Raw genomic sequence first — 23,229 nt, 5'->3', positions numbered from 1 at the left:
ATGCTGGGAAATTTGTCGTCTGCTAAAATGTCGTCTGCTGAATTTCTAAAATTAGCATTTTCTTTGATTTTTTTAAAAGAATATTATCAGAATAGCAAACAGTTTGGATCCTGATGAGACGCCACGTTTTGTGGCGTCTCATCTGGATCCAAACTGTTTGCAAAGGCCTTCAAAATTCGGTTCCCGCACTGAAAGGGTTAAGACAAACCCTTTACCACTTAGATACCCATTTTGATGCATTTGTAGTCCCATAGGAAGTTAAATTTAATAAAAGACCTTTCTCACTAGATTCAAGTTTTAAAGGCTTTATTTCCAACCCTTAGATGCTGATGGGCAGCAAACAGCATCAAGCCTGAACAGACTGCAAGTTACTCTCAGGCAGTTCTGGTTTTATGCTGTTTGCACATAGACATTTTTGCTTTGCTTCTGAGTGGGAAAGGGTTAATTGACCCCTTTTTTCCCTGAGGGAGGCTCATATATGTATGCATAAGGTACTGTACATATAAAATATATGCTCTTATGCTAGCACATATAGAAACTGTACTAAAAAGCTAACAAGAAACATGTCAACACCCTTGCAAAATGAAAGACAATTCAGCAGCCTATGACACTTATACCTTCCAGTATACCAATTATCCACACAATCATCTTGATAAATGATGGCAAATAATTTCACATCATTGATCAATAACCAAAAATCTGCATAAAAACTACAAATGAGACTTTGTCTTTGTACCAAAGTCTTTGTTTATGAAGAATAAAAAAAAAAAATCAAATATTCCAATTGTATTTACGGGTTCAAATATTCGGACAGTTAAAAAAATAATATTTGAATAATTGTTCTCATCCTTAGTAAATGTGCAATGGCATATAATAAGGAGTCCTTTCATTCCTGGATGTTAAATCTTCAGAAATTTGCTAAATTTACTAAAAAACTGTATGGCTGGGCACTGACCTGTCATGCAGAAATCTCCACATAGCCTGTGACACAGGCAGTACCAGGTCTGCTATATACTCCACTTTCTGGGGAGGTACACCTGGAAAGGTGTATAAAAACGTAAGAAACAGAATCATCATCATAGCAGTGTGACAATAAAATTAAAACCTGAGAATAAGAAAACCTCCCATATTGAGAACAATTAAAAAGCCTCTTTTGAAAGAAAAGCTGGGTGTACAAAGTCAATTTGTACTGGTACACCGAGCTACTCTTTGAAAAGAATCAATTTATTAAACATACTGAAAACAAGAGATGTGTTTGTCAGAAACACAATGCCCCATATTGCGCCACGTTGAAATCAAATTTCAATATAACATTTGGCAGGTTAAGAAATTATCTACCTTTTAAAGCTTATTACTTCCTTGGATTGTATTTTACCACTTTTGACCTTGAAGGATGACCTTGACCTTTCACCACTAATAATGTGCAGCTTCATGAGATACACATGCATGCCAAATATAAAGTTGCTATCTTCAATATTGCAAAAGTTTTGGCCAATGTTAAAGTTTTCGGACGGACGCACAGACTGACGGAAAGTTCAACTGCTATATGCAACCTATCGGGGACATAAAAACTCGTTTTATGTTTGTATAATAAAAGCATGATCTTCATTGCCCAAATAAAGCCCCAGTGTGGCGACAACATTTTAAAGCTCAGATGGAACCCTGAAAGTGCACAGATTAATGCCAGTAATGGACTAAAGCCCTACATGACTCAGCGATACGAGGAGAAAGACCATAGATTTCATGACAAATCACCACACAAAACATGTGACCAGGCCAGAGATTGAATCTGCCATCCTCCCCAGAAACCTTCGAATAGAGAAAGCCAGCTAGATAGTCCCGCTGTTATTGATTGAGAAATATTGAAGTAGTTTGCTCCAAATACTTACCAAACAGACAAAGTTAAGGTCATGGGATGTAATTTAGTATGATTGACTTGCCTTTTGGATTACTGGTCACTTGTTTTGCTTGAGAGAATGACGCCAATATAAACCCTCTAAAACTTTGTTTGTGGGTGGATAAATGAGCTGTTTTCTGCACAAACTAAAGTGTTGTCCCAGATTAGACTGTGCAGTCTGCACAGGCTTATCAGGGACAACACTTTCCTTCTAAACTTGCATTTGGCTAAGAACAGACTTCATTTGTACAAAAAATACCATGAAACTGGAATGAGTCGTCCCTGATTAGCCTGTGCAGACATCACAGGCTAATCAGGGACGACTCTTTTCACAGATACATAAGGCCCAGTAGTCCCAAACCGTGGCGTATATTAAGCAAAGCAGGTTGACCGCCATGACAACACATTTTTTAATGAAGGGTCAATTAATTGGGAATTTTAGGCTGTCTTTTGTGAAAAATATATTCTTTTAAACATTTGAAAAGGGGCCGAATTTTGAACACAAAAAAACAATATTGTTACCCCTTTCAAACTTTGTTAATATCTCGTTAAGTATGAAGTGAAGCCTGTTTACCGCCATGCTGGCAGAGGAAGTCCTGGTTGGTGATGGGCCCAGGCTCTGCAAACGTGTTGAACCGGTTGATCCACTGCTTGGAGATGAAGAAGTGCATGAGACTGGGCTGAAAATGTACATGTGAACAAATGTAAGACATGAGAAAGCATGAACAAGTGTGGAAGATTGAACAAATGAGAGACATGCGAAAAAAGTGCTGAAAATGTATATGTGAAAAAATGTGAAACATTTCATACAAGTGCATGGAGTGGGCTTAAAATGTACATGTGAACAAATGTAAGACATTTGAAAGAAGCGCATGGAGTGGGTTTAAAATGTACATGTGTGAAAGAAGTGCATGGAGTGGGCTTAAAATGTACATGAGAAAAACAGTGAGACATGTGAAAGAAGTCCATGAGACTGGGCTGAAAATGAACATGTGAACAAATGTGAGACATGTGGAAGAAGTGCACGAGACTGGGCTGAAAATGAACATGTGAACAAATGTGAGACATTTGGAAGAAGTGCACAAGACTGGGCTGAAAATGTACATGAGAACAAATGTGAGACATGTGGAAGAAGAGCATGCGACTGGGCTGAAAATGTATATGTGAACAAATGTGAGACATGAGAAAGAAGTGCATGTGACTGGGCTAAAAATGTACATGTGAACAAATGTGAGACATGAGAAAGAAGTGCATGTGACTGGGCTAAAAATGTACATGTGAACAAATGTGAGACATGAGAAAGAAGTGCATGTGACTGGGCTAAAAATGTATATGTGAACAAATGTGAGACATGTGGAAGAAGTGCATGTGACTGGGCTGAAAATGTATATGTGAACAAATGTGAGACATGTAGAAGAAGTGCATGCGACTGGGCTAAAAATGTACATGTGAACAAATATGAGACATGAGAAAGAAGTGCATGCGACTGGGCTGAAAATGTACATGTGAACAAATGTAAGACATGTGGAAGAAGTGCATGTGACTGGGCTAAAAATGTACATGTGAACAAATGTGAGACATGTGGAAGAAGTGCATGTGACTGGGCTAAAAATGTACATGTAAACAAATGTGAGACATGAGAAAGAAGTGCATGTGACTGGGCTAAAAATGTACATGTGAACAAATGTGAGACATGTGGAAGAAGTGCATGTGACTGGGCTAAAAATGTACATGTGAACAAATGTGAGACATGAGAAAGAAGTGCATGTGACTGGGCTAATAATGTACATGTAAACAAATGTGAGACATGTGCAAGCATTAACAAGAGTGTAAGAGTGAACACAAGTGAAAAGTAAGCGTAAACAAATGTGCGATATGAAAGTAAGAAGACATGTGCAGGCAGGGCCCTTGCTACACTTTGGGAGATTGGGGCAGGGGCCCTAAGAGGGGGGAATTTATGGTTGTTTTTGGCGAAAAGGGGAATTTTATAAGATCTTTTCACCAACCATTCAACACTTAAAATTGCTATATTTTAATGTAATTTACATAAATATACATTTAATCAAAGGTTAATAGCACAATACCAGCTGGCAACATAGGTATAAAGTAAAAAAAAAAAAAAGTTTGGCCCCAAAAATGACCAAACGAGGGCCCTGGCATGTGTACAAAAAAAAGTGAGATGAGAAATTGCGAACAATTGTGAACTGTGTATGTGCAAACAAATGTACAAAGTATGTGTGTACAAATGTGAAATGTGTGTGAATAAATGTTATATGTGAGAGTAACTACACAATGTGTATGTCCAACAGAAGCTTGTAAAATACTGACAATGAAACTTTCACTGAGTTGGAAATGTAAGAATGATGAAACAAGAACAATAACAGTTGTATACCATGATTTTGGCTTTACTTTGCTGTTACTTAAAACCTCTGCAAACTGATTCACTGAGCTATATACATTTATTTACAACTTTGAGCCACTGGGAATATGAGGTTTACTGCATGTGTCTAAGATAATGCCCTAGATCAGCCTACGTAGTCCGCAAAGGCTTATCAGGCATGACACTTTTCCACCTAAACTGGCTATTTATTTTTTTAAACCTATTTACTTAAGCTCGATTGCATAACAAGCCTAAGCTTATATGAAACGCTCTCGAGTCCGTTTTCCTTGGTGACTATGGGGTATGACTATTTGCTTAGAAGAGACATCTTTTTAACAAAAAACCCCCATAGAAGTGGAAAGTGTAATCCCTGATTAGCGTAGGCAGACTGCACAGGCTTATCTGGGTAGACAAATAACGCACATGCATTAAGCCCCATTTTCCCAGAGTGCAGCTCAAATCCAGTCCCGAGACTCAGGGACATCATAACTAATGCCATTCAATGTCTACCATACCTGTCTTATCAAGTCCTGAGACTCGGGGACATCATAACTAATGCCATTCAATGTCTACCATACCTGTCTTATCAAGTCCTGAGACTCGGGGACATCATAACTAATGCCATTCAATGTCTACCATACCTCTCTTATCAAGTCCTGAGACTCAAGGACATCATGAATAACGCCATTCAATGTCTACCATACCTCTCTTATCAAGTCCTGAGACTCAGGGACATCATAACTAATGCCATTCAATGTCTACCATACCTCTCTTATCAAGTCCTGAGACTCAGGGACATCATAACTAATGCCATTCAATGTCTACCATACCTCACTTATCAAGTCCTGAGACTCGGGGACATCATAACTAATGCCATTCAATGTCTACCATACCTCTCTTATCAAGTCCTGAGACTCAGGGACATCATAACTAATGCCATTTAATGTCTACCATATCTCTCTTATCAAGTCCTGAGACTCAAGGACATCATGAATAACGCCATTCAATGTCTACCATACCTCTCTTATCAAGTCCTGAGACTCAGGGACATCATAACTAATGCCATTCAATGTCTACCATACCTCTCTTATCAAGTCCTGAGACTCAGGGACATCATAACTAATGCCATTCAATGTCTACCATACCTCACTTATCAAGTCCTGAGACTCGGGGACATCATAACTAATGCCATTCAATGTCTACCATACCTCTCTTATCAAGTCCTGAGACTCAGGGACATCATAACTAATGCCATTTAATGTCTACCATATCTCTCTTATCAAGTCCTGAGACTCAGGGACATCATAACTAATGCCATTCAATGTCAACCATACCTCTCTTATCAAGTCCTGAGACTCAGGGACATCATAACTAATGCCATTCAATGTCTACCATATCTCTCTTACCAAGTCCTGAGACTCAGGGACATCATAACTAATGCCATTCAATGTCTACCATACCTCTCTTATCAAGTCCTGAGACTCAGGGACATCATAACTAATGCCATTCAATGTCTACCATACCTCTCTTATCAAGTCCTGAGACTCGGGGACATCATAACTAATGCCACTTAATGTCTACCATACCTCTCTTATCAAGTCCTGAGACTCAGGGACATCATAACTAATGCCATTCAATGTCTACCATACCTCTCTTATCCAGTCCTGAGACTCAGGGACATCATAACTAATGCCATTCAATGTCTACCATACCTCTCTTATCAAGTCCTGAGACTCAGGGACATCATAACTAATGCCATTCAAAGTCTACCATACCTCTCTTATCAAGTCCTGAGACTCAGGGACATCATAACTAATGCCATTCAATGTCTACCATACCTCACTTATCCAGTCCCGAGACTCAGGGACATCATAACTAATGCCATTTAATGTCTACCATACCTCTCTTATCAAGTCCTGAGACTCAGGGACATCATAACTAATGCCATTGAATGTCTACCATACCTCTCTATCAAGTCCTGAGACTCGGGGACATCATAACTAATGCCATTCAATGTCTACCATACCTCTCTTATCAAGTCCTGAGACTCGGGGACATCATAACTAATGCCATTCAATGTCTACCAAACCTCTCTTATCAAGTCCTGAGACTCAGGGACATCATAACTAATGCCATTCAATGTCTACCATACCTCTCTTATCAAGTCCTGAGACTCAGGGACATCATAACTAATGCCATTCAATGTCTACCATACCTCTCTTATCAAGTCCTGAGACTCAGGGACATCATAACTAATGCCATTCAATGTCTACCATACCTCTCTATCCAGTCCTGAGCCTCGGGGACATCATAACTAATGCCATTCAATGTCTACCATAACTCTCTATCCAGTCCTGAGACTCGGGGTCATCATAACTAATGCCATTCAATGTCTACCATACCTCTCTTATCAAGTCCTGAGACTCAGGGACATAATAACTAATGCCATTCAATGTCTACCATACCTCTCTTATCAAGTCCTGAGACTCAGGGACATCATAACTAATGCCATTCAATGTCTACCATACCTCTCTTATCAAGTCCTGAGACTCAGGGACATCATAACTAATGCCATTCAATGTCTACCATACCTCTCTTATCAAGTCATGAGACTCAGGGACATCATAACTAATGCCATTCAATGTCTACCATACCTCTCTATCCAGTCCTGAGACTCGGGGACATCATAACTAATGCCATTCAATGTCTACCATACCTCTCTATCCAGTCCTGAGACTCGGGGACATCATAACTAATGCCATTCAATGTCTACCATACCTCTCTTATCCAGTCCAGAGACTCAGGGACATCATAACTAATGCCATTCAATGTCTACCATACCTCTCTATCCAGTCCTGAGACTCGGGGACATCATAACTAATGCCATTCAATGTCTTCCATACCTCTCTTATCAAGTCCTGAGACTCAGGGACATCATAACTAATGCCATTCAATGTCTACCATACCTCTCTTATCCAGTCCAGAGACTCAGGGACATCATAACAAATGCCATTCAATGTCTACCATACCTCTCTATCCAGTCCTGAGACTCGGGGACATCATAACTAATGCCATTCAATGTCTTCCATACCTCTCTTATCAAGTCCTGAGACTCGGGGACATCATAACTAATGCCATTCAATGTCTACCATACCTCTCTATCAAGTCCTGAGACTCGGGGACATCATAACTAATGCCATTCAATGTCTACCATACCTCTCTATCAAGTCCTGAGACTCAGGGACATCATAACTAATGCCATTCAATGTCTATCATACCTCTCTTATCAAGTCCTGAGACTCAGGGACATCATAACTAATGCCATTCAATGTCTACCATACCTCTCTATCAAGTCCTGAGACTCGGGGACATCATAACTAATGCCATTCAATGTCTACCATACCTCTCTTATCAAGTCCTGAGACTCAGGGACATCATAACTAATGCCATTCAATGTCTACCATACCTCTCTTATCAAGTCCTGAGACTCAGGGACATCATAACTAATGCCATTCAATGTCTACCATACCTCTCTATCAAGTCCTGAGACTCGGGGACATCATAACTAATGCCATTCAATGTCTACCATACCTCTCTTATCAAGTCCTGAGACTCAGGGACATCATAACTAATGCCATTCAATGTCTACCATACCTCTCTTATCAAGTCCTGAGACTCAGGGACATCATAACTAATGCCACTTAATGTCTACCATACCTCTCTTATCAAGTCCTGAGACTCAGGACATCATAACTAATGCCATTCAATGTCTACCATACCTCTCTTATCAAGTCCTGAGACTCAGGGACATCATAACTAATGCCATTCAATGTCTACCATACCTCTCTATCCAGTCCTGAGACTCGGGGACATCATAACTAATGCCATTCAATGTCTACCATACCTCTCTTATCAAGTTCTGAGACTCAGGGACATCATAACTAATGCCATTCAATGTCTACCATACCTCTCTTATCAAGTCCTGAGACTCAGGGACATCATAACTAATGCCATTCAATGTCTACCATACCTCTCTTATCAAGTCCTGAGACTCAGGGACATCATAACTAATGCCATTCAATGTCTACCATACCTCTCTTATCAAGTCCTGAGACTCAGGGACATCATAACTAATGCCATTCAATGTCTACCATACCTCTCTTATCAAGTCCTGAGACTCAGGGACATCATAACTAATGCCATTCAATGTCTACCATACCTCTCTTATCAAGTCCTGAGACTCGGGGACATCATAACTAATGCCATTCAATGTCTACCATACCTCTCTAACAAGTCCTGAGACTCGGGGACATCATAACTAATGCCATTCAATGTCTACCATACCTCTCTTATCAAGTCCTGAGACTCGGGGACATCATAACTAATGCCATTCAATGTCTACCATACCTCTCTTATCAAGTCCTGAGACTCAAGGACATCATAACTAATGCCATTCAATGTCTACCATACCTCTCTTATCAAGTCCTGAGACTCAGGGACATCATAACTAATGCCATTCAATGTCTACCATACCTCTCTTATCAAGTCCTGAGACTCAGGGACATCATAACTAATGCCATTCAATGTCTACCATACCTCTCTATCAAGTCCTGAGACTCGGGGACATCATAACTAATGCCATTCAATGTCTACCATACCTCTCTTATCAAGTCCTGAGACTCGGGGACATCATAACTAATGCCATTCAATGTCTACCATACCTCTCTTATCAAGTCCTGAGACTCAGGGACATCATAACTAATGCCATTCAATGTCTACCATACCTCTCTTATCAAGTCCTGAGACTCAGGGACATCATAACTAATGCCATTCAATGTCTACCATACCTCTCTATCAAGTCCTGAGACTCAGGGACATCATAACTAATGCCATTCAATGTCTACCATACCTCTCTTATCAAGTCCTGAGACTCAGGGACATCATAACTAATGCCATTCAATGTCTACCATACCTCTCTTATCAAGTCCTGAGACTCAGGGACATCATAACTAATCCCATTCAATGTCTACCATACCTCTCTTATCAAGTCCTGAGACTCAGGGACATCATAACTAATGCCATTCAATGTCTACCATACCTCTCTATCAAGTCCTGAGACTCGGGGACATCATAACTAATGCCATTCAATGTCTACCATACCTCTCTTATCAAGTCCTGAGACTCAGGGACATCATAACTAATGCCATTCAATGTCTACCATACCTCTCTTATCCAGTCCTGAGACTCGGGGACATCATAACTAATGCCACTTAATGTCTACCATACCTCTCTTATCAAGTCCTGAGACTCAGGGACATCATAACTAATGCCATTCAATGTCTACCATATCTCTCTTATCAAGTCCTGAGACTCAGGGACATCATAACTAATGCCATTCAATGTCTACCATACCTCTCTATCAAGTCCTGAGACTCGGGGACATCATAACTAATGCCATTCAATGTCTACCATACCTCTCTTATCAAGTTCTGAGACTCAGGGACATCATAACTAATGCCATTCAATGTCTACCATACCTCTCTTATCAAGTCCTGAGACTCAGGACATCATAACTAATGCCATTTAATGTCTACCATACCTCTCTTATCAAGTCCTGAGACTCAGGGACATCATAACTAATGCCATTCAATATCTACCATACCTCTCTTATCAAGTCCTGAGACTCAGGACATCATAACTAATGCCATTCAATGTCTACCATACCTCTCTTATCAAGTCCTGAGACTCAGGGACATCATAACTAATGCCATTCAATGTCTACCATACCTCTCTTATCAAGTCCTGAGACTCAGGGACATCATAACTAATGCCATTTAATGTCTACCATACCTCTCTTATCAAGTCCTGAGACTCAGGGACATCATAACTAATGCCATTCAATGTCTACCATACCTCTCTTATCAAGTCCCGAGACTCGGGGACATCATAACTAATGCCATTCAATGTCTACCATACCTCTCTTATCAAGTCCTGAGACTTGGGGACATCATAACTAATGCCATTCAATGTCTACAATACCTCTCTTATCAAGTCCTGAGACTCGGGGACATCATAACTAATGCCATTCAATGTCTATCATACCTCTCTTATCAAGTCCTGAGACTCAGGGACATCATAACTAATGCCATTCAATGTCTACCATACCTCTCTTATCAAGTCCTGAGACTCAGGGACATCATAACTAATGCCATTTAATGTCTACCATACCTCTCTTATCAAGTCCTGAGACTCGGGGACATCATAACTAATGCCATTCAATGTCTATCATACCTCTCTTATCAAGTCCTGAGACTCAGGGACATCATAACTAATGCCATTCAATGTCTATCATACCTCTCTTATCAAGTCCTGAGACTCAGGACATCATAACTAATGCCATTCAATGTCTACCATACCTCTCTTATCAAGTCCTGAGACTCAGGGACATCATAACTAATGCCATTCAATGTCTACCATACCTCTCCCTGAGACTCAGGGACATCATAACTAATGCCATTCAATGTCTATCATACCTCTCTTATCAAGTCCTGAGACTCAGGGACATCATAACTAATGCCATTCAATGTCTACCATACCTCTCTTATCAAGTCCTGAGACTCAGGGACATCATAACTAATGCCATTCAGTGTCTACCATACCTCTCTTATCAAGTCCTGAGACTCAGGGACATCATAACTAATGCCATTCAATGTCTACCATACCTCTCTGATCAAGTCCTGAGATTCAGGGACATCATAACTAATGCCATTTAATGTCTACCATACCTCTCTTATCAAGTCCTGAGACTCAGGGACATCATAACTAATGCCATTCAATGTCTACCATACCTCTCTTATCAAGTCCTGAGACTCAGGGACATCATAACTAATGCCATTTAATGTCTACCATACCTCTCTTATCAAGTCCTGAGACTCAAGGACATCATAACTAATGCCATTCAATGTCTACCATACCTGTCTTATCAAGTCCTGAGACTCAGGGACATCATAACTAATGCCATTCAATGTCTACCATACCTCTCTTATCAAGTCCTGAGACTCAGGGACATCATAACTAATGCCATTCAATGTCTACCATACCTCTCTTATCAAGTCCTGAGAATCAGGGACATCATAACTAATGCCATTCAATGTCTACCATACCTCTCTATCAAGTCCTGAGACTCAGGGACATCATAACTAATGCCATTCAATGTCTACCATACCTCTCTTATCAAGTCCTGAGACTCAGGGACATCATAACTAATGCCATTCAATGTCTACCATACCTCTCTTATCAAGTCCTGAGACTCAGGGACATCATAACTAATGCCATTCAACGTCTACCATACCTCTCTTATCAAGTCCTGAGACTCAGGGACATCATGACTAATGCCATTCAATGTCTACCATACCTCTCTTATCAAGTCCTGAGACTCGGGGACATCATAACTAATGCCATTCAATGTCTACCATACCTCTCTTATCAAGTCCTGAGACTCAGGGACATCATAACTAATGCCATTCAACGTCTACCATACCTCTCTTATCAAGTCCTGAGACTCAGGGACATCATAACTAATGCCATTCAATGTCTACCATACCTCTCTTATCAAGTCCTGAGACTCAGGGACATCATAACTAATGCCATTCAATGTCTACCATACCTCTCTTATCAAGTCCTGAGACTCAAGGACATCATAACTAATGCCATTCAATGTCTACCATATCACTCTTATCAAGTCCTGAGACTCAGGGACATCATAACTAATGCCATTCAATGTCTACCATACCTCTCTTATCAAGTCCTGAGACTCAGGGACATCATAACTAATGCCATTCAATGTCTACCATACCTCTCTATCAAGTCCTGAGACTCAGGGACATCATAACTAATGCCATTCAATGTCTACCATATCTCTCTTATCAAGTCCTGACTCAAGGACATCATAACTAATGCCATTCAATGTCTACCATATCTCTCTTATCAAGTCCTGAGACTCAGGGACATCATAACTAATGCCATTCAATGTCTACCATACCTCTCTTATCAAGTCCTGAGACTCAGGGACATCATAACTAATGCCATTCAATGTCTACCATACCTCTCTTATCAAGTCCTGAGACTCAGGGACATCATAACTAATGCCATTCAATGTCTACCATACCTCTCTTATCAAGTCCTGAGACTCGGGGACATCATAACTAATGCCATTCAATGTCTACCATACCTCTCTTATCAAGTCCTGAGACTCAGGGACATCATAACTAATGCCATTCAATGTCTACCATACCTCTCTTATCAAGTCCTGAGACTCGGGGACATCATAACTAATGCCATTCAATGTCTACCATATCTCTCTCATCAAGTCCTGAGACTCAGGGACATCATAACTAATGCCATTCAATGTCTACCATACCTCTCTTATCAAGTCCTGAGACTCAGGGACATCATAACTAATGCCATTCAATGTCTACCATACCTCTCTTATCAAGTCCTGAGACTCAGGGACATCATAACTAATGCCATTCAATGTCTACCATACCTCTCTTATCAAGTCCTGAGACTCAGGGACATCATAACTAATGCCATTCAATGTCTACTATATCTCTCTTATCAAGTCCTGAGACTCGGGGACATCATAACTAATGCCATTCAATGTCTACCATACCTCTCTTATCAAGTCCTGAGACTCGGGGACATCATAACTAATGCCATTCAATGTCTACCATACCTCTCTTATCAAGTCCTGAGACTCAGGGACATCATAACTAATGCCATTCAATGTCTACCATACCTCTCTAACAAGTCCTGAGACTCGGGGACATCATAACTAATGCCATTCAATGTCTACCATACCTCTCTTATCAAGTCCTGAGACTCAGGGACATCATAACTAATGCCATTCAATGTCTACCATACCTCTCTTATCAAGTCCTGAGACTCAGGGACATCATAACTAATGCCATTCAATGTCTACCATACCTCTCTTATCAAGTCCTGAGACTCAGGACATCATAACTAATGCCATTCAATGTCTACCATACCTCTCTTATCAAGTCCTGAGACTCAGGGACATCATAACCAGGGATCATATTTTTTTCGGTTTTGTCGGTCCTAGACCGATTGGGGTCATGAAAGACCGATTGAAAATCCCAAACAGTCGGTCCGATTCTGTTTGCTATTAAAATTCCCATGTCATAAAATCGATTACACAGTGTACATGCTTACACACCCTAATGACATTCTTATCTCGATTAGGTGAGATAAACCATTCGCTGCAGTCTCTAAACCGGTCAGGACTGGTTTATTGCACGTCAGACCAAGAATCAAAAACTTGTGAACAGCGGATTAAAGACGCATCCGAAAAAACGCGTCTGAATGCACGCGCTGTAACTAAAACAAAACATGCCAATACATTTTCCACTAGCGTAATAATCCGGTAAAATAATAATGAAAGTCGCGGATCTGATCGACAGAACAGACGAAAGTTATTTTTATGGGCGGAACTTCACATAAAATAGTACACAAGAAAAATAATATACATTGAATAAATCTTTAGTAAAACCGTGTTAGAATCGAAATAATTCGTGTACTTAATACTTTGTTGTTGAATAATTCGATCACGACTAGATGCGTGGTTCCAAATGCTTCACTTTCGTGATTAAATCCCTACGCATCTAAACTATCGGCCGTGGGTTATTTGACAACAAATTATTTCTTAATTATTTGGTTTGTTGTTGTCAGTAGCCAACCTACACACAGACATTTGTTTGGTTCAGTGCTTGTTCGTAAGCTATTATCGAGTCAACAACAATTTAAAACATCGGTATAGACTGACACAGATTAATAATATTGAAAACGATAAAAAAAGTCTGATAAAACAGCACACAAAACAACAATGAAATACCAAATGATAAAACCAGTTGAGAAAACTCGTTCCATTAAAAAAAATGGCTAAGGAAATTTTACTTGTACATTTATTATACCACCTTCATGAATGGCAAAATCAATGGTTTATATATTAACGTTATATGTCATGATTTCGGATATACATTTCAGATACTTTTCCCCATTTATTTCCGGACCGATTGATGTTGTGGGAAAATATGATCCCTGATCATAACTAATGCCATTCAATGTCTACCATACCTCTCTTTTCATCATAAGCTCCTCAGCCTTCTGCCTTATGCTGTTCATGTGGTCATTCTGCTTTCTACAAACCAAATAAAGCAAATAAGCCCCGCTTAGGGAAAATGGGCTTAATGCATGTGCGTAAAGTGATGTACTGATTTTGCGTGCTCAGTCCACACAGGCTTATTAGGGGCAAAAGTTTCCGCTTATACTAGTATTTCGTTCAGGGGCCGTATTCCAGTAGCTTCTTAAGTTTTCACTTAAGTTAAAGTTCTTAATTAAATTTCTTAAGTTAAATTTGAAATGCAAAACAAAACATGAGACACTTAGTATTTCTCTTTTAGAAATTCCTTTAAGAGTTAAAGGAAGTTAACTTAATTTTAAATATATGAGAAAAAATACACAGAGTAAAGAAATTTATTAAGTTTATGAAGCTACCAGAATTTAACTTAAGTGAAATCTTATGTTTACAGAAAAAATGGCAGAGATAAGAAAAAATATTGCGCAATATTTCAACTTAAGTTATTTTTTAACTTAAGAAGCTACTGGAATACGGCCCCAGAAGAGACATCCTTTAAACGAAAAATTAAATAAAATGGAAAGTGTCGTCCCTAACTAGCCTGTGAAGACTGCACTGGCTAATCTGAAACAATACTTTAAGCACATGCATTAAGCTCAGTTTACCCACAACGGGGCTGGATAGTTGCACTAAGAATATAATTTATGAGTTGACTACATAAAATGGTAATTTGAGACAGTGCTCACAAAATTAAGCCTCACTGTTCTACAAAAACATCCTTTTTATTCAATTTTAAGTTATGTGCATTTAATTGCCTCTAATTTTATAACTTTTTAGAAGATGGCCCTCCAGCATTGACAAGCTTTTACATTACAATATTTTTGCACATAGATGGAAACAAAAAAAAATGGAAAATAAGAATGATTATTCTTAAGAGTTGATTTTGTATTGTTGTTGTTTTCAATAGCCTTTCAGCCGAATCACAACTGTAGGTTACGAACTCACGCTTTTCAAGGTTAGCTGGTTTAGAAGTATATACTTATGTAAGTAAGGAAGAAAGCCTTTCCTATCATCGATAGGAGGCGAATGGTCACAAAATAGTTTAAAGACCAATGCCTAGACAAGTAATTAGACAATATCACATGGCAGAGCTTGGCCAGAGGTCTATATTCGGCTGCTGCCGACATACCGGCCCGAGAGCCATTATGCGGCTAGGGCTGATTATAAAACAGAACAGAACAACTCTTTATTCACATCCAAGTATACAATAAGAGCAGATTATAGACGTCCAGCCCAGCTCTGCCGTGTGTTATCGTTTATATTACATATCCAACTATTTTGTTCTTTCACTAAATTTATTACAGAACCAGCTTTCTGTACTACTAGTATTATTTTCATTCAATTGATTACGCAATTTATTACGTATCTCATGTGGCGTAATTTCTGTGACATAACACACTAGTTTTAGATGGACTCTCTGGATTTTAGAGAGAACAATTTGGTCGAGGAGGATTTCATTTTACAGTTAAATATTTTACAGCATCAAACAAATCCAAAACGTTTTTCGAATTGTGAGTTTGTCATGCATAATTGGAAGCTTCGATATGAATAAAACTATTGTTATCGCTCCCACAAGTCATTCAATTTCATAAATTGTGTTTTTGGTGACAGTGGTTAGCTTTCGATGCAATTGTTTTAAAAAAGTGTGATTTAAAATCAATATAGATTAATGGATGGAATAACAGAAAAGGGAATAGCACATTGTTGTTATTTCATTATTATAAGCATCAGATAAAAGTTGTGAACCAGGTGTGTCTTTACTATAAATTTTGTTGTTTGATGAATCTTGTTAAAGTTCAAATAAAGGTATCAATCTAATGTGCAGAAGAGTTTCAGTTTCAATCTGAAATCTTGTTTGCTATGTGTCATTATAATTATGTTTGATTCTTTGGTTGAGTTGTGGCTTAATTTTATTGATCACCGATGGATAACACTGAATGTGGACACCATTGTGTTTAGTTGAAGGCGCTTCCGATTCCTTTTCAGAAATGACAAATTGGCCCCGCTAAGCGAGCCGATACAATTAATATTGTCCCGCTTACAACGTCAATTTGTTACTATTTATACTAACGATATGTAATATTCCAGTTTAAATGATATGAAAGTGTTCTTATAACTTCTCCACAGTACCTGTAGAAGAGTACGTAAGCCTCGCAGTTGATGACCTGACTGACGTCCACCTCTGTCACATACTGGTCGTCATACTCGTACCACTGCTCTGTGACCACGTTCTGACAGTAAGCCGTATAGTGACCCCCTAAAACAGCAGGGAGATGTTCATGCATGGCCTTGTATGGAAGGTTATTGGATACATGTGACATAAAAAACAGCATGTACATAAACGGTAGTCAATTGTGTGTAAAGTGACCCCTAAAACAGCATATACATGTACCATTGTCAATTGGGCGTGTGTTTTGTGTATGTGTGAGAAAGAGACATATTACAGGGTGTTCACTGGCCCCAAAAATGTTTTGGCCACTTTTTGCAACGAAAAAAAATTCTTATGTTATCTAATCCCCCCTTATTGTTTAAACAACAATCATTTTATGAACTTAATTTGATGCTTTCCAGTGATTTATAGATAAATATCAGTGCATTAAAATTGATAATTCACCGTTTAAATAGTGAATATTGACAGTGAAAATAATCGATAAGTTTCACTGTTTTACTGTGACATGACGTGGTTTTCATGACATTACAACGTCATTATTTCAGCAAAAATACAAAAATAATCATTTGTAAGCATAAATAAAAAGAAAATTTGTTGGATTATTTGGAATATTAATTATGATTCACTCATGATCATAGAAAAATACTTTTTCACTTGTGGCTGCGCCACACATAAAACTATTATTTTCTATGATCACTTGTGAATTAAAATCGATATTCCAACAAATCCAACAAATATCCTCCATGTATTACATAATGTCATGAGTTCATTATTTCTTGTATAAAGGTCATAGTTGTATTAAGTACAAGAAGAAATTTTATTGTCATAAAACATCATATTTTTTGTTATTAATAACTTTTTTTGTTAAAATGACTAACAACACAAATAACAAGAATCTAACAAGAGATGTGTTTGTCAGAAACACAATGCCCCCTACTGCGTCGCTTTGAAGCTATATATTTGACCTTTGACCTTGAAGGATGACATTGACCTTGACCTTTCACCACTCAAAATGTGCAGCTCCACGAGATACACATGCATGCCAAATATCAAGTTGCTATCTTCAATATTGCAAAAGTTATGGGCAATGATAAAGTTTTCGGACAAACGGACAAACGGACGGACTGACAGACGGACTGATGGACAGTTCAACTGCTATATGCCACCCTACCAGGGGCATAAAAGTATAATGCAAATATCAATGAAACAGTATGCTGCATAAATCTTTCTGAATAATGTCATTAACAATATTACCACTATAATGTTCATCTGAAAGAGAACAACAAACATCAAACATCTGAACATCAAAGACCTCAATTAAAAAATTAACACTTTCATATCATATTTAAACAGTTGAAACATTTGTTCATATTCGATTCTGAATCTTAATATTTAAGATTTCTTTTTAACAGCTCTATTTATCATTCTAAATATTGGTCTTTTAACAGTTTGTCCCAGTACTTGTTTATTGATTGTTCAATACCAAAAAACAGTGACCATAGATCGGATAAATACCCCCTTAACCTTTGAAGTGATTTGCGGCCCAAACACCGTCTGCACAACTTACACACTTCAGTGGTTTCAGTTTTATACTCTGACCTGTTTGTCATGCGTGTTCATAAATCGATATTCATAACTGACAGATGTCTCTGAAGCTTGCATTTGATGTGTAAAAGATTTCCGTACAGGATTTTGGAGATTTTGAAGTTTCTCAACACTTCTGAATATTTGTCACAGCTGTTTGGTGATGACTTAAATTGAGCTTTGAGTGCAGATATTAGTTGAACACCAAATGAAGACAATTCAAAGAAAAATGCTGATGGTGTTGTTGTGATTATGGCTAATTTATTTATATCTGTGTAAATCAATAGGCTTGCTTAAAAAAACTGAAATTTATTCTGCTCAATAAAATTATCTGTATTATCTAAAAATATTTGTATTGTCTAGAAACTAATTTGCACTATCTATAAACTTCTCTGTATTCTCTATAAATTTCTAAGCATTATCTATAAATTCATAAGTTTTCTAAATATCATTGGTTTCTTTTCATTTTAAACTTTCTGTTATCTGTAAAAACAAATCAGTATTCATCAAGTCTAAAAATAAGTAGTTAAAAACGAGGCTCTATTTTGTTCTACATTACCTCCAGCGGACCCATGGTGACATATAACAGCCAGCAGGTCGTAGGTGGTGACTGCATTGGAGTGTTCTGAAGGTACAGATTTAAGACCTTGTTGTATCCAACAAATTATTTAAGGGTGGCTCTGAGAAAACAGGACTAAATGCAAGTGCCTTAAGTGTTGTCCCTGATTAGCCTGCGCAGTCCACACAGGTTAACCTGGGACAACACTTTCTGGAAGTTTTCATTTAAAGGAAGTCCCTTAGCGTAAATCTTATTTAGATGCAAAGTGTGGTCCCTGATAAGCCTATAAGCACTGCACAGACTCATCTGGGACGATATTTTATGAAAGTCCAATTCTCCCAAAGCCAGGCTCATAATCATGTGTTTATCTCTTATTTTTGGGGAAACATCAGTTTCAAAGGATAACATCGTTATTAGAAGTGATGTGAGGCGATGACTAAACATAATATCCTCTTACTTTTGAAAAACAACGATTGTCTGACTTTGACATGGAAATATTGAGTCTGAAGTGTCGCTTATAATATCTCTGAGGTCTTATGTCGCTGTCTGTTTGAGGGATCTTGGGTGATTTATCCCTCAGAATATCCAGCAGAAAGTTAAGTTTGATTGAAGACCTTCCTTACTAGATTTAAGTTTTTAAGCCTTCATTTCCAACCCTAAGATACTTATGTGCAACAAATAGAATAAAGCATGAACAGATTGCCAGTTACTTGCATGCTATTCTGGCTTTATGCAGGTTGCATACAGTCCATGCTGGTTGCATACAGTTCAACCTGACTTAGTGGCTACCTGAGAACAAAGGTCATCTGCCTACAGCAGTCAGTCTGGATTCATTCTGATGAGCATTCTTCAATATTACACCTGAGAATAACAGTCCCCTGTCTATACTATAAAAGCTAATGGCAAGTAAACTTCGCTCCCAAAGCCTATTTTAACTGTGTAAAGCGGTCAAGAGACAGTCTTTTCGAGGTGCGAAAAGTAAACATTCAAATCAATCTGCATTGTTGTCTCTTATCTCTGATGAGGTCGCAGTCATAACGCCATAGCAACATATCTATAAATTTTTATTTCTGATAATGTGTAAACAATAACAATAAGCTAGCGAGTGTTGTTTTTAGCAGGCAATAAAAGGATGAGTGGTCGTCAATTGTGGCAAAACAGAAATTGACTTGTAACTTTTTAAATAAACATTTAATATTTCTGCAAGTGGATTTGTTTAATGTAAAACTCTTTTTCAATTTCCAGGTAAGAAGGTAACACCACATGTTATGGGCATGTCCCGAAACCAGAGATGCTTTTGTGGCTGTTTGAATTAAAATGCTGTTTATGTGAAGTTTGCAAACAAATAACTTTGTATAAGCTTTTGGTGTCTGTTTCTTTAATGACAACAATACTGTTATTCCGTACTTTTGGATTATAAAGGCAAAGCCCTATTAATACTTTTTCCGTAGTGACTTCAATTACACATGACGACCATTATTTAAAAATATTTTCCAATAGTAGTAATTTGAATTGTCTGTTTACTGAAAGAAAGATATGCACGAGTAAACAGCAATATTATTGTTAATAAACTCTTAACTTTCTTAAGCTTAATAATATGTTTGAATTTAGATCAATTTATAAAATATCAATTTGTATTATTCAAAACAAATAATGTGTGATATTTTACAAGAATTTTGGCAATTAGCCTTTGTATACATTACACTCCAAGCAAACGACTGGCAAAATGACTTAGCAAATACTACCAACTGACCAACAATCTATAAGGCGTCACCTGAGATTAACAGTCACCTGTCTACAGTGGTCATTTTAGTAATGTTCCTTTGACTGACTGCTGTTCTTAGTTTGGACAGTATAGCCATTTACACTTTGCTTCTGAGAAGGCAAGAGTTAAGTCACTGTGTTTGTGTGATCACAGAATTTGCACAATGGGTACCTTTATCAAGGTTGTGTTTCCTTTAATGGGTACCTTTATGCAGGTAGAGTTTTATCTTGAGGTTTGCCAGGGGGAACGTGACATACGTGCTGATCTTGGGGGAGCAGAACTCACCTTTATGCAGGTAGTGTTTCATCTCGAGGTTTTCCAGGGGGAATGAGACAAACCTGCTGATCTTGGGGGAGCAGAACTCACCTTTATGCAGATAGTGTTTCATCTCGAGGTTTTCCAGGGGGAATGAGACAAACCTGCTGATCTTGGAGGAGTAGAACTCACCTTTATGCAGATAGTGTTTCATCTCACCTTTATGCAGGTAGTGTTTCATCTCGAGGTTTGCCAGCGGGAACGTGACATACGTGCTGATCTTGGAGGAGTAGAACTCGTGTCTGAACCTCTTCAGGTGTATACACAGCACCTGCAATACAGGCAAGCGAGAGGTTGGTAATTTCTAGATTCCCTAAATAAGTCCCCATCGGTACCTTTGACCCTGTACTTTTAATGGACCCCTGATTGTAAAGACCAGGGCCTCTGGTGCAAAACATGTCTGATAATTCTTTTCAACAGCATACATGGAAAAAAGCACCCACTAGTTTAGACAAAATATGATGGAAGGACAGATGAATTGCTTAAAATAATGCAAACAAGAGAACAGCTTTGCTTTTTTGGACGCTTGAACATCAAACTTTTTTAAGAATTTCAATGTTTTGTAAGAATTAATCTATATGCTCTACTGGATAAATACCTCTGGAAGTTCCAACACTTTTGAGAATTTCAGTCCATTTCTCAGCCTGAAATAAAAAAAAAACTTGGTATAAAAAATTCATTTTATTCCATTATTTTTTTTATTTTTAGAAAAAAGTAATCAACCCATATATTTAGTGGACAATTATATTTCCCCAACTAAAAATACAATAAAGATCTCAACACAATAAGAATCCCATCAGCAACATATGAGTATTCTTTCAGACTTAACAGGAATTTAATAGTACAAGGGGAGTTTTACAGATTGTTTAATTCATCATCACTATCCAATATTTTATATAATATTTTATATAATATATATAAATTACTACAATATATTATAATATATTGATTACTATTAAACATCAAAATTGAAAAACTTTTGTCAACATCTAGGTTAGCGTTACAAGTACCCAAATAAGAATATGGCTACTAAGGTGGAAGGTTGGCTAATAAATTCTCAAACTTGGTACTAAAATTCATGCTAATTATTTTTTCAAGCAGATGTTCGCACATGTTTAATTTAAATTTTAAATAACATGCATTTTGGCTACTAATTCAGATATCTAAGCCCCTACCTGGATGTATGTTTTATCAAACAAAACTTTCAATCGAAATAGCTATTGACATGCATCTATACTTTTTATATTTCTCACAGCTGTACATATTATGTGCACCTATTTTTTACATTTCTCGCAGCTGTACATATTATGTGCACATACTTTTTACATTTCTCCCAGCTGTACATATTATGTTCACATACTTTTTACATTTTTCACAGTTGTACATATTATGTGCACATACTTTTTACATTTCTCGCAGCTGTACATGTTGTCTCCCTTCAGTTCGTCTGCTGAGAAGAAGGCTGCCAGACAGTCTTGTAGTGTGATCATTGGACCCAGAAACCAGCTGTCAAAGAGAGAGAGCAAACATTTCACCTTGTGGGGTTTAATGCATGTGCATTAATTGTTGTACCACCATATATTTGAGCTTCCTTCATTCAGGGAAAAAAAGGGTTTTAATGCATGTGCAGTCTTGTAGCGTGACCAATGGACCCCAAAGCCAGAAGTCAAAGAAAGAGAAAAAACTTATGAGCTTCACTCTGGGGAAACAGGGTTAATGCATCTGCCAAAAGTGTCTTCCCATATAAGCCTGTGCAGTCTGCACAGGCTAATCTCGGACAACCCATTCCGCATCAACTCGATTTCCTTTCAACGAAAAATACAAAAAAGCAGAAATGTCATCCCTGATAAGCCTGTGTGATACATGTTGCCAGTTTAGAAATTAAAAAAAAGGACAAAGCTTATCAGACTACCAGATCGGAATTTCCACTTGACCGACACAAAAATCAATTGACTCAAAGGTCGAATGGTTTATGTCCAAGATCGCTAAATTGCAAGTGTTCATAGTTTCCAAAGGCTTTTTGATATCGTCCCATTGGTGAAAGAAGGTACCATGTGACATTGAAATGAGAAGGAACATGGTACCTTTTTGCACCAATTGGGTGATATTATCAGATTGCTCAAACAAAATTAAACAAGATTTTCATTACTAAGTGGTTAACAGACCTTCTCAAACTTAGAAAATTCTTGTTAACAAATATTTGTATGACATCAATTGAAAGTTTTTTAACGAAATTAACCGTACTAAATAGCTCAATTTTCCTTTCATGCAATGTTCATCCTCTAAACCAGACCTTATCTATGGCTCTATGTATCATATTTTACCATGTATAGCACTCAGTCTTTC

General features: G+C 38.0%; 1 protein-coding gene across 6 annotated transcripts in view; it reads right to left on the bottom strand.

Moving 5' to 3' along the window:
* LOC127842729 (ubiquitin carboxyl-terminal hydrolase 20-like) overlaps window positions 1–23,229 on the bottom strand; it is a 60,517-nt gene that overhangs the window by 13,534 nt on the left and 23,754 nt on the right. For 5 of the 6 annotated variants that reach the window (XM_052372405.1, XM_052372407.1, XM_052372406.1 and 2 more), the window contains 9 exons: window positions 22,285–22,389; window positions 21,482–21,527; window positions 21,043–21,154; window positions 18,804–18,869; window positions 17,915–17,929; window positions 16,621–16,747; window positions 14,430–14,493; window positions 2,472–2,577; window positions 956–1,037 (listed from right to left, as the gene is read on the bottom strand). In XM_052372405.1, the coding sequence (XP_052228365.1) occupies window positions 956–1,037; window positions 2,472–2,577; window positions 14,430–14,493; window positions 16,621–16,747; window positions 17,915–17,929; window positions 18,804–18,869; window positions 21,043–21,154; window positions 21,482–21,527; window positions 22,285–22,389 (723 nt within the window). The remainder of the gene's footprint in view (window positions 1–955; window positions 1,038–2,471; window positions 2,578–14,429; window positions 14,494–16,620; window positions 16,748–17,914; window positions 17,930–18,803; window positions 18,870–21,042; window positions 21,155–21,481; window positions 21,528–22,284; window positions 22,390–23,229) is intronic. The other variant, XM_052372409.1, reaches the window with a different exon arrangement.

The sequence above is a fragment of the Dreissena polymorpha genome, chromosome 8, assembly GCF_020536995.1.
Source record: "Dreissena polymorpha isolate Duluth1 chromosome 8, UMN_Dpol_1.0, whole genome shotgun sequence".
Lineage (NCBI taxonomy): Eukaryota > Metazoa > Mollusca > Bivalvia > Myida > Dreissenidae > Dreissena > Dreissena polymorpha.
The sequence above is the reverse complement of the archived record's forward strand: the minus strand, read 5'-3'. Positions and strand labels throughout refer to the sequence as shown.